This window comes from Ornithorhynchus anatinus, chromosome 17 (assembly GCF_004115215.2).
Source record: "Ornithorhynchus anatinus isolate Pmale09 chromosome 17, mOrnAna1.pri.v4, whole genome shotgun sequence".
Taxonomy (NCBI): Eukaryota; Metazoa; Chordata; class Mammalia; order Monotremata; family Ornithorhynchidae; genus Ornithorhynchus; species Ornithorhynchus anatinus.
Window position 1 is genome coordinate 22,013,980 of NC_041744.1, and position 11,252 is coordinate 22,025,231.

At 61.2% G+C, this 11,252-nt stretch overlaps 2 protein-coding genes across 2 annotated transcripts; one reads left to right on the plus strand and one right to left on the minus strand.

Annotated features, from left to right (window-relative positions):
• Positions 1-3,555: 3,555 nt before the first annotated feature.
• TMEM125 (transmembrane protein 125) lies at positions 3,556-5,833 on the plus strand. Its single transcript, XM_001512731.5, has 2 exons — positions 3,556-3,729; positions 4,618-5,833. Exon 2 carries the CDS (start codon positions 4,712-4,714, stop codon positions 5,381-5,383), a length of 672 nt encoding a protein of 223 aa, XP_001512781.1. The 5' UTR covers positions 3,556-3,729; positions 4,618-4,711; the 3' UTR covers positions 5,384-5,833.
• Positions 5,834-6,154: 321 nt separating this feature from the next.
• C17H1orf210 (chromosome 17 C1orf210 homolog) lies at positions 6,155-10,594 on the minus strand. The gene is made up of 5 exons (XM_029082240.1): positions 10,546-10,594; positions 10,113-10,184; positions 8,029-8,221; positions 7,764-7,886; positions 6,155-6,840 (listed from the first exon to the last, which is right to left on the minus strand). Exons 2-5 carry the CDS (start codon positions 10,176-10,178, stop codon positions 6,539-6,541), a joined length of 684 nt encoding a protein of 227 aa, XP_028938073.1. The 5' UTR covers positions 10,179-10,184; positions 10,546-10,594; the 3' UTR covers positions 6,155-6,538.
• Positions 10,595-11,252: the final 658 nt, after the last annotated feature.

Below are 11,252 nucleotides of genomic sequence, written 5' to 3' on the forward strand. Positions count from 1 at the left end.
TCCTGGCCTTGTCCAGAACTCACCTCCCTCTCGCCCTAGCCCCTCCTCACCCCTGCCCCCGTCCCCTCACACGCCGCTACCCGAAGGAAGAGTCCCAGTCTCGGAGAAGGTGGAAGCCCGACCAATTCTGGACTTTGGCCCCCTTGAGCCTGGGCTGCGGTCAGTCTGGGCCAAACATCTTTGGCCTCTGAGGTCTCTGGGGTTCAGACTTACCTGGGGTCTCGGGGATGCCACCTCCTCACCCTGGGTGCGAGAGGTGAAGGTCACTGGCCACCTTTCCCAGGAAGGAGATAGGGCAGGGACCAGCAGTACAGTGATCTCACGGGGGTGTGGGGGCATTGGGGTTGGACACAAGATCCCTGGCACTGCTTGGCTAATGGTGCCAAGACAGGCCCCAACGATGCCCGGGGGCCTTGCTCTGATCGAACCCTGCCAGCTCCATCAAGTCGGGTCCCTCAGGCTGCCTCTCAAACTCCCCAGCCACAGCCCGCTCCCCTCTGGATTTTCTGGGCTCATAGTCCCCTCCCCTTCAGCACTCCCAACTCTCTAGGCCCTGGACCTTCCCGGAAGCCAGGTCCAGCTCCTCACGGCACCTCAACCCAGGCCCCTCAAGCCCCAAATCTGACTTCAGCTCCACGTGTGCCCTCTCACTCCCACTCCTTCCCCTGCTCTGGGGGTCCCAGCAGCAGGGTTAGTTTTTAAGGATAGCCACTCCATCCTCCAGCTGCCTCCCGAAGGAGAAAGGTGAGATGAGAACGACCGGCCAGGTAGGAGAAAACGGAAGGGGAGGCAAACGGGAAAATGGAAGATCACAAGTGGGAGAAGACATTGAGGTGGAAGATCCAGGATAAAAGGACACCCTTGGGAGACCAGGACCAGGTAAAGGTCACCAGGCAGAGAGAAAGGAGAAAAACAAGCGGAAAAAAACCACAAGGGAAGCAGAGATAGCACTGGAGCCAGAAACAGGAAGGAACACGGACTGGAGAAATAATGTGGACGGGGTAGTGAGAGGAGATGGTGAGAAGGGAGAGAGGGGGCCGTGGGTGGAGGAGAAAGAAGATTCATATTTGTTGAGCGCTTCCTGTGCACCGAATACTGTATTAAGCGCTTGGGAGAGTACAATGGGAGGTGGACAGAAGGGACGAGGGCAGTGAACTTCCCCAAGGAATTAAAGTGAACCAGTCCTCTTGTGGCTTCTGTGACCCTTGTTCTGCTGGAGCTGTTGAGTCTCTAGAATCCTCAAGAACAAGCACCTCCCTCCAGCAATCATTATCTATCTCCCTGTAGACCTTTATTGCTTTTGTCTTGTCAAAAGCTTCCATCAATAATTAAGCAGGAGCCAGGCCTCCACCCCTCACCCCTCCCCCGCCACTGGGCCGAGGCCTAAATTCCTTCCATCCCAGAGCAGGCCGGTCCCCCCCACTGTCCCCCGCGTCCCCAGAGGTGGGGCCCAGAACCAGGGCTGAGACACCTCTTTGTTCACACAGATGGCGCAGATGCCCATGACGTTAGATAGGTCACGCTAAGTGACGTCACGGATGGCATGAAGACCCACAAGAAACGTTTCGAGGAAATCTTCGGAGCCTAGAGAGCGTCTCCGCTGCCGGCTCTCGAGCCTCTGCGTCCCCTTCACGGGACCCGTGAACACGGGTGCCACTTCCGAGTCGCGGCACTTGGCCACAGAAACCCAGCCGGAGGGAGGCGGGGAGCGGGAAATTAAAATACCCTACAGAAAGGAATCTGGGGCCACGTACGTACCAGACTGGAATCTGAAAGAACAATAATATAATAATAGCGATTATTGTTCTTTTCGGTAAGTGCGTTCTAAAGTCAAGAACAGTGCTAAGCTATGGGGTAGACACAAGATAATCAGGCTGTCCGGTAAAGTGCCGGATGATTGGTCACCCTAATGTAGAGCTCGTGCGTGGGGACTGCTTGGGTCTGCTGTGTGGCTATGTGGGAGTGTGACACTGAGTTAGTGTGTGGTATTATTTGTGACTGTGTCTCTACAACCAATTCTGTAACGGCTGGAGGCTCCCCAGACCTGTGGTTGGGTCTGTGAGTGTCTGGCTGTGACCATATGACAAACCGGAAGCCTGGGGTCCCCTTCCCCCCCATCCCCCTTAAACTGGACTTGGAACCCCTGGATTTGTGCTGGGGATGGTACGAAAGGCAAGGGGTGCCAACCTAACTGTGCCCAAGTGGGATGTAGGGGGGCGGGGAGGAAGCTGAGAGAGAAGAGGAGAAAAGGGGGGGAGGGAGCAGGAAGAAGAGGGAGGGGGCAGGAGAGAGCAGCGGGGAGCGGGGCAGACCGACCGCATTCCTCCCGGGCCGGGCGAGTGGATCCCGTTGTTTCCGGCCGGACTCGGGGAGGCCCGAGTAGCCAAGGCTCCACCCCGGCCAGGTGAAGGGACAGGGCCGCCTGGCCAATCTGATCCGGAGGCCGGGCCCGGCACCCGCTGGTGAGGATCTCGGAGCAGCCCCACCCCCACCACGGTCCCGCCTAAAGGAAGTGCTGTCAACAGCTCACCTGAGACAGGTGAGGCGACGCTCCCCAAACGGCCGGGCCCGGTCCGACCGGGCCCCGGCCTCCTGCTCCCTGGGCCGGATTCAGCTCTTCAGACGCCAGTGAGTGACGGACACCCGCCCTCCTCTTCCCCTCAGCCCCATATAACCCCCAATGGTGCTTCCAAACACCTGTCAGCTGTCTCCCTAGACCTTTCCCCCCAGCCCTCCTGTCTGTCTGCTCCACGAGCTTCCTCCCACCCCGCTCCTCTCTCCCTCTCCACCACAGCCCTGTGGTCAGCGCCCGCAGACCTTCACTTTGCCTCCCCTCGGTAGAGCGGTCTCCCCTGACCGATGACCCTCAAGTCACACACGCACACGTATACGCAGCTCACGACCACTTTACCCGGAGTCACTTGAAACAGACACACACGACACATGCAGAGTCATACACGAACACCAGTGCACGCTTGCTCAGCCGAGCCCAAGTCTGACCGCTCTCGACCTCCCTAAACCTTCTTCACCAGGAGAACCCTCTGAGAGCAGAGCGGAGGGGCTAGGGCTGGGTCTCAGAGGAGTTCTGGGGTGATATCTCGCGGGGGGAACGGCTCGCATCCCTGCGGCTTTGGCTTTCCGGAGCTGGAGCAGGAAAGGTGGGATGAGGAGTTTTCTCCCCATTTTAGAGACAGAAAAACAGAGGCCTAGACAAGTCAGGTGACTCGAGTGTGGTCATGCAGTAGGGTCCGGCTCCCCAGGTTCGCGTCTTGGCTCCGGGCGCCGGGTCCCAGGGAGGGGGCACGGCCTGCGTCTTGGGGATGACACGGCCTGGCCCGGAGTCCCCGGCGCCACCCCCCGCCCCGTCCCTCCCCCCCAGGCCGCCCTGCCAGGCCCCGGCCCACGAGGGTCTCCAGCCCAGCTGTACTGTCGCTCGTGGAAGCTCACCCCGTGCCCCCCGGCGCCCGGCCCCGCTCCTCCCTCCCGCCGTCGGAGCCGGGCGGTGACAGGGGCAGCGATGGCCTGAATGGGGCTTTATGTGAGGGGGCCTCCCCTCCCCTGTCACACCGCCCCTCGCTCCTCCCTGTCTGTCCCCCGCGGCCCGCACTCCGGGCAGCCGAGGGCACGGCAGGCGGTGCGGCGGTAGCGGTCAGGGGGCCGGCGGGGCCGGGAGCGGGCACCAGGCGGGGAGAGGCCTGGGGCAGGCTCTCCCGTCGGGAGTCAGCATGGGTGAGTCTGGGCCGCGGGGGCGGAGACGGCGAGGGGGGCTGGGGGTCCGGAGGGAGACCGAAGGGGTGGGGGCGGCGGCGTAGGGCCAGGGGTAGGGCAGAGGGACCGGGAGCGCGAGCCGTGGTCCGGAAGGACCCGGCCCCGCTGAGAACACAGGTGAGCGTGGACATTTCCTCCCGCGCAGGCAGAGGGACTGCATGAGGTGGGGGTGCTCGTGGGGGATGGGGGTGGGGGAGGGAAGGGGGCGGTACCAGCCCGTCTGTCCCCACCCCAGCGCTTAGTACAGGTCCTGGCAAATAGTAAGCACTCAACAAATGGCATAATTTTACAGAGAAGCAGAGTGGCTTAGTGGATAGAACGCGGGCCTGGGAGTCAGAAGAACCGGTTCTAATCCCGGCTCCGCCACCTGTCTGCCGTGTGACCTTGAGCAAGTCACTTGACTTCTCCGGGCCTCAGTTACCGCATCTGTAAAACAGGGATTAAGAGTGTGAGCCCCATGTGGGACGGGGACTGTGTCCAACCTGATGAACTGTATCTACTCTAGCGCTTAGAACGGTGCTTGGCATATAGTGAGCACTTAACAAGTACCTTTATTATTTCCAGCGCTTAGAACAGTGTGTGGCACGGAGTAAGTGCTTAACAGATACCATCAACATTATTACCATTATAATTAAATCTTTAAATCCTGTTCGACCTGAAAATTATTTAGGTTCAGGCTTCCCCGGTAGACCGTACGCTCTTTGAAGACGGGGATCACGTCTGTCTACTCTCTCGTACTCTCTCAGGTCCAGTGGTCGGCACCGGGGGGGCTCAATTAATATCATCTACCGATGGATCGACGCCCTCCCCCCGCCAACCCGGGGCCTCTCTCCCATCTCTCCCATCCAGGTGACGGCCGTGGCGGGCGCTGAGCCCGAGGGCGCGGCTCCCCCAGCCATGACGACCGGCCCCCGCCCCCGGCCCTGACGCCCCCGCCCGGCCTATGCCCGAGCTGGAGGCCTGGCCCCCGGGGGCGGGGGGCGCTCCGCTGGACGCCGGGCAGCAGCTGCAGCGGGCGGTGCTGGCCGAGCAGGTGGAGCTGTGGTGGTCCCAGGACCCCCGGCGCGCGGCGCTCTGCTTCGGCCTGGCCGTGGCCCTGGTGCTGGGCTGCGGCGCGGGAGGGGTGGCCCTGCTGTCGTCCACCAGCAGCCGGTCCGGCGAGTGGCGCCTGGCGGCGGGCACGGCCCTGTGCCTGCTGGCGCTGCTGGTGCTGCTGAAGCAGCTGCTCAGCTCGGCCGTGCAGGACATGAACTGCGTGCGCCAGGCACGCCACGTGGCCCTGCTGCGCAGCGGGGGTGGGGCCGACGGCCTGGTGGTGCTGGTTAGCGGCCTGGTGCTGCTGCTCTGCGGGGCCGTGCTCACCGGCCTGGCCGCCTCGGCCGACGCCCGGCCCCTCCCGGCCATGTTCAGCACCGGGGTGGCCCTGGTGACCACCGGCGCCCTGCTGCTGGTGGCCCTGCTGCTCTATCAGGTGGTCACCCGGGTCGGCTGCCGTCCGGGCCCCTCCCCGGGCACCGGCCCGCGCGGGGGCCTCGCCCGCGTCTTCACCGTTTCCGGGCGGCTGTGGCCCGGTCAGCGGCCCACGGCCGCCTCCAGCATGGCCAACCTCATCTGATGGATCCCGGCCCCGCCTCGACCCCGGACGCCTCCAGCTGCCCCCGCCTGCCTCAGGAACCCGCCCCTCTACCCGTCGCCGAGAACTGCCCCAGCTGCCCAACCCCACCTGAGGAAACTGGGCCCAATCCTAGCACCGCCCAGGGCCAGCCAAACTGGCCCAGGCTACTGGCTCTTCCGTGGGCACGGGGAGCCATCGTCCGGGTGTGAACGTGTGTGTGGGGGGGTGAGGGTCAGCGGGAGTGAGTCCGGTCTGGATTTGGAGCTGGCTCCCCTTATTCGCCTGTCTTCCTCGGATGTCTTTCTTGACCCCCTTGAGGCTCGCAGCCTGACCCTCTATATACCCCATCCTCCATCCGGGCTCTGCCATTTTTCCTCTCCCTCCCCGAAGCCACTCTCTACCCAGTCCCCTCCAGCCTGTAAATAAATACTCCAACAGTACCCCTCGCCATCCGGGCTGGGCCTCTTCTGTTTCCCTTCCAACGGGAGCGGTGGGATGTGGCAGAGAGAGGGAATTTCTGGGCATGGAGTCACGTGAGATGGGGCATCCTGGCCCTCCCCAGGACAGGAAACCCTGAACGCCACAGGCAGCGGGTGGGTACAGCCCGGGGGCTCCGGAACCAGGGGACTTGGCTTTAGCTCACTCTCCGTCAGCCCGGCCCCCGCCGGCCCCGGACAGGAGCCGCCGCCGGCCCGCGGACCCCGGCCGAGAGGCTGGGCCTGCCGGAAGCCGCGGAGGGGCTGGGCCGAAATGAAACGACACCGCCACGGATCGGTCGTGCACCCTTGTATTTTCCAAGGTGTTTTCACATCCGTCGTTGCCTTTTCGCCACTTTCCAGCTGAGGAAACTGGGGCCCGGAGAGGGGAAGCGATCTCCCAAAGTCACGGAGCGGGCCAGTGGCAGAGCTGGGATTAGAATTCGGGTCAGTACTCTCAACTCCCAGCCCTGTGCTCTTTCCACTGGTCCCCTACTGCCCTCTTCTACTCCCGTACTAATGCTCCAGGCCCAGGTCAGACCTCGGCGAGGCCTGCAGTTCCAGGGCGCCTCTGCTCCCTCCAGGGGAGGACCGGGCCGAGGTTAGTGCTTCATGAACACTCAACGGATCCAGCGGAACAGGAAGAGAAGGAGGTTGGAGGGGGGCGGCCTCAGGGAAATCAGAGAGGGAAATGAGCCTCGCTGCCCCCAGGGACTCCCCTGCCCACCGGCTCGATGTAGTTATCCTCGATAAAGCCGTCGTCGTCCTCCTCCTCCTCTGGGCGCCGGGGCCGGCCCTGCCCCTTCTCCCCTTCGGGCAGCGGGCGGTGGCGGTAGCTGGCACGGTGGCGGCGGCACACGTGACACTTGGCGGCGAGGGCCAGGAGGAGGGAGAGCAGCACGGCCCCGCCCACGAAGCCCACCAGGTAGGGCCAGGGCCGGCCGCTACTCCCCGCCGCGGACCCGGAGGGCGCGGAGGCCGCTGGGGAGGGAGAGCGGAGGTCAGCAGCGAGCCGGCTCCTCCCTGTCCGGGTCCGGAGGGAGGTGGGCCCGGGTGGGGTCGGGAACGGACGGGGGCACACACCCTCCCTGTCCTTCTCCCCCTAGCCAGGGACTCCTCCCCCTTCCCATCCATCAGGCCAAGACTCTCCCCACGTCCTTCAGAAAGCCCTCCCAGATTCCTTTTCCCTTCCCAATGACCACGGCCCTCTCCTACCCATCGATTTACAAACTCGGCTTTCCCAAGGCATTTCGTTTTCCCAGGCACTTTTTCCTTGCAGCTGTAAATGATTTGGTCCATTTCTGCTTCCACAGAGTGACTTCCTTGGCCGCGGTGACCGTGATTACCACTTCTACCGTACCCTCCCAAGTCCAGTACAGTGCTCCACTCACAGTAGGTTAGAACGGTGCTTGGCACATAGTAAGCGTTTAACAAATACCTCATTATAATAATGATGATTATAATGATGATCATTATAATAATAATGATGGTATTTGTTAAACGCTTACTATGTGCCAAGCACCATTCTGAGCACTGGGGTAGATACAAGTTAATGAAGTTGTCCCACGTGGGGCTCACGTTCTTAATCCCCATTAAGGTAACTGAGGCACAGAGAAGTTAAGTGACTCGCCCCAAAGCCACACAGCTGAGAAGTGGCAGAGCGGGAATTAGAACCCACGACTTCTGACTCCCAAGTCTGTGCTCTTTTCCCTAAGCCACGCTGTTTCTCTGTTATCGATATTATTAGTTAGGTGCTCGATAAATACGAGTCTCTGATTGATCGATTGACTGACAAAGGCTCTGGGAAGACGAGAAGTCTACCTCCTACTTCACTCGGAGCCCATCCTCCCCTTCACCCCCTCGTCCCCGCCCCCCGCCGTGGGTCTCCCCCGCTGCAGACTCACTCTGGTTCCCTCCTAGCGGTCCCGGCGTGGGCGAGGTGAGGTCCCTCCTGGGTCGGCTCCTGGCCAGGAACCTGAGGGCCCGGCCCCTCAGCTCCAGCGGGGAGATGCAGTCCCCCGGCTGCCCTGGGACACAGTCATTCATTCAGTCGTATCTACTGAGCGCTTGATGCGTGCGGAGCACTGTACTAAGCACTTGGGAGAGTAGGATACAACACTAAACGGACACATTCCCTTGCCCTCCTCCCCCGTCCCCCCGCCCACTCACCTCTGCTGGGGTCCCCACAGGCCCAGGCCTTTCCCGGGAGCTGCAGGCTTCGGGGCAGCAGCCGCCGGACCCAAGGGGGAAGGACATCGTCCGGCTGCGGGGTGAGGATGGGGGGCTGGTCGGGGCAGGACAGGGCCCAGAGGAGGTTGGGGGGCACGGGGGCCAATGTTCCCTCAGAGCAGGCATCGGGAACCTGCGGACAGAGGCACGCAACTGTAGCTCTCGGCCATCCGCTCTCTCCGTTTCCTGGACGGGGTCACTGAGGTCCAGAGAGGTGAAGGGGCCGGTGCGAGGTCACACAGCAGGCAGAGCCTCAGGCCCAGGACACGAGAACCGACCCAATCTCCCCGTCTCCGCCTGGGACCCCGGGAGCGGCCAGAGGAAACGGGCAGGGGCCGTCGCCCTCCCGGATACCACCCTCTCCGATACAACGGTAGGACCAGCGTGGCCTCGTGGAGAGAGCACGGGCCTGGGAGTCAGGGGACCTGGGTTCCGATCCCGGCTCCGCCACTGTTTGCCGGATGACCTTGGACGAGTCGCTTAACTTCTCTGTGCCTTAGTTACCTCATCTGTAAAATGGGGATTAACACTATGAATCCATATAGGAAATGAACTCTGTCCAACCTGATTGTCTTGTATCTACCCCAGAGCCTAGTATAGTGCCTGGCACATAGTAAGGACTTAAGAAATACCATTTTTTTTAAAAAAGACGACGGAACCCCTTAGAGAACTCCCATGGTTGAGAGGAAAAAATGCAAGACTAGAAGCCATGACACCTGACTGCTAATTGCAGCTCTGCCATTTATTACTATGCGATCCTGGGCAAGTCACTTGTGCCTCAATTTCCTCCTCTGTAAAACGGAATGCAATACCTATCCTTGCTCCTACTTAGGCTGTGAACCCGTTGAGGGACAGGGACTATGTCTGAACAGATCATCTTGTATCAACCCCAGTGATTAGCCCCCTGACTCGTCCTTCTGGAGACCCCCCCCAAGGGCCTTGAATTCCTCCAAACCCTCTTGAGGCTTCTAGTGAGCCGCTCTAGCTTCCCCAGTGGACTGTGGGAGTCCTTCTCCACTTCCCTCCACCCCCAACTCCCTGCCCTCTTGCCCCCAACCCCCCCCAGGTGCTCAGGGAACCACGGGAGTGACAGCCCAAAAATGATAATAATGAAAACTGTGGCATCCATTAATAATGTCGGTATTTGTAAAGCGCTTACTATGTGCCCGAGCACTGTTCTAAGCGCTGGGGTAGATACAGGGTAATCAGGTTGTCCCACGTGAGGCTCACAGGTAATCCCCATTTCACAAATGAGGTAACTGAGGCCCAGAGAAGTGAAGTGACTTGCCCACAGTCACACAGCTGACAAGTGGCAGAGCCGGGATTCGAACTCATGACCTATGACTCCCAAGCCCGTGCTCTTTCCACTGAGCCACGCTGCTTCTCACTGAGCCACGCTGCTTCTCCATTAAGCCGTACTATGTGCTAAGCACTAGGATAGATACCACCCTGTGAAAGCCGGGTGGCCCAGTGGAACGAGAAGGAGCGTGGGAGTCAGAAGGTCATGGGTCCTAATCCCTGCTCTGCCATTTGTCTGCTGTGTGACCTTGGGCAAATCATTTCACTTCTCTGGGCCTCAGTTCCCTCATCTGGAAAATGGGCATTGCGACTGTGAGCCCCTCGTGGGACAGGGACCGAGTCCAACCCGATTTGCTCGTATCCACCCCGGCGCTCAGTGCAGGCAGAGGTCATGGGTTCTAACCCGGTTCCGCCGCCTGTCAGCTGTGCGACTCTGGGCAAGTCACTTCACTTCTCTGGGCCTCAGTGGCTTCATCTGTAAAATGGGCATTAAGGCCGTGAGCCCCACATGAGACAACCTGATCGCCTTGTATCCCCCCCGTGCTTAAAACAGTGCTTTGCACATAGTAAGCGCTTAACCAATGCCATGATTGTTATTACAGCGCTTGGCACACAGTAAACGCCTAACAAGTACCATCGCTATTATTATTATGCTATAATCAGATCAGCCAGAAGAAGCTTGAGGGAGAAGCCCCTCTGCCCCCCGCAGGACCCCCAGCCGTCACCTGGACCTCGGAGCCAGCCCGGACCACGGAGCCAAGGAGAAGGAGCCCCAGCGCCACCGCCGCCATGGAAACCTGTGGACAGAGCGCCAGTGACCCTTCCCCGCCACCGCCTCACGGGTGCAGGCCGGGCGCCGGCTCGGGCCTGTGGACCATGACCCTTGACCCCGGCCGGCACACGGCTACCCCCTCCCTCCCCCCGAGAGCCAGCGGGGCCCCGGCCGGCCCACCGCCCCCCGGGACCACGCGACGGCCGGCGCTGACCCTCAACCGGGCCGGTGGAGGCCAGCGGAGCCCGGGTCGCCCCCTCCACCCCAGGCAGGACCCGGGGACACTGACCACCCCCTCCCCCAGCTGGGGGACGGCCGGACGCTGACCGCTCTCCGTCTTCGGCCGGGCCCCTGACCTTTGCCCTCTCTGGCCCTCCGCCCGGTACCTGGAGCTGCGGGTCGGGGTCCCCGCTTCCGGGACCTGGGGAGGGGAGGGGCTGGGGCCTCACCTGGATGGGCGGGGCGGGATCGCTGGACCAATCCCGGGAGGGGGGCACTCTCTCTGGGTGGGGGTGTGTGGGGGGTGTGTATTTGTGTTTGTGTGTTTGTGTTTGTGTGTTTGTGTGTGTGTGTTTGTGCTCATGTGTGTGTGTTTCTGTTTCCTTTTTCACTCCCCTATCAGGCTCTCTGCTAGTAATAATAATACTAATAATCATTACGGTATTCCTTAAGTGGCTACGTGCCAGGCACTAATAATCATTACGGTATTCCTTAAGCGGCTATGTTCCAGGCACTGTACTGAGCGTAGTGCGTCCTCTCGGTGGCCCCTGGCCTTGGCGAGGGATGGGAAAGGAGTGTCCCCCACCCCCCAGGTGTTTGTGAGGTGGGGGGATGTTGGGGGAGTGTTTTTTCCCTCCCCTGGATGAGCCTCTGGTAGTAAGAATAGTGCTATTAATGATTATGTTGTCTGTTAAGCGCACTCTTACTACATGCCGGGCACTGTACTAAGTATAGCGCATCGACTCGGTGCCTGGTGGTGGCTAAAGGCCGCGGGGGGGGCGGGGGGGGAATGGGCGAGGCTCCCCAAGCAGTGTCCGTCCCCCGCCCCCTGCCCCCAACTCAGCATCAATGGGCGGAAACGGCAGCCGTTTCC

Bases quoted from the DNA above. Each gene is read 5' to 3' on its own strand.
- TMEM125 (XM_001512731.5), top strand. From the start codon at position 4,712: ATGCCCGAGCTGGAGGCCTGGCCCCCGGGGGCGGGGGGCGCTCCGCTG.
- C17H1orf210 (XM_029082240.1), bottom strand. From the start codon at position 10,178: ATGGCGGCGGTGGCGCTGGGGCTCCTTCTCCTTGGCTCCGTGGTCCGG. The intron at 8,222-10,112 runs GTGACGGCTGGG...CTCTGTCCGCAG, and splicing joins GGGCTGGCTCCGAGGTCCAG to GTTCCCGATGCCTGCTCTGA. The intron at 6,841-7,763 runs GTGAGTCTGCAG...CTCCCTCCCCAG, and splicing joins ACCGCTAGGAGGGAACCAGA to CGGCCTCCGCGCCCTCCGGG.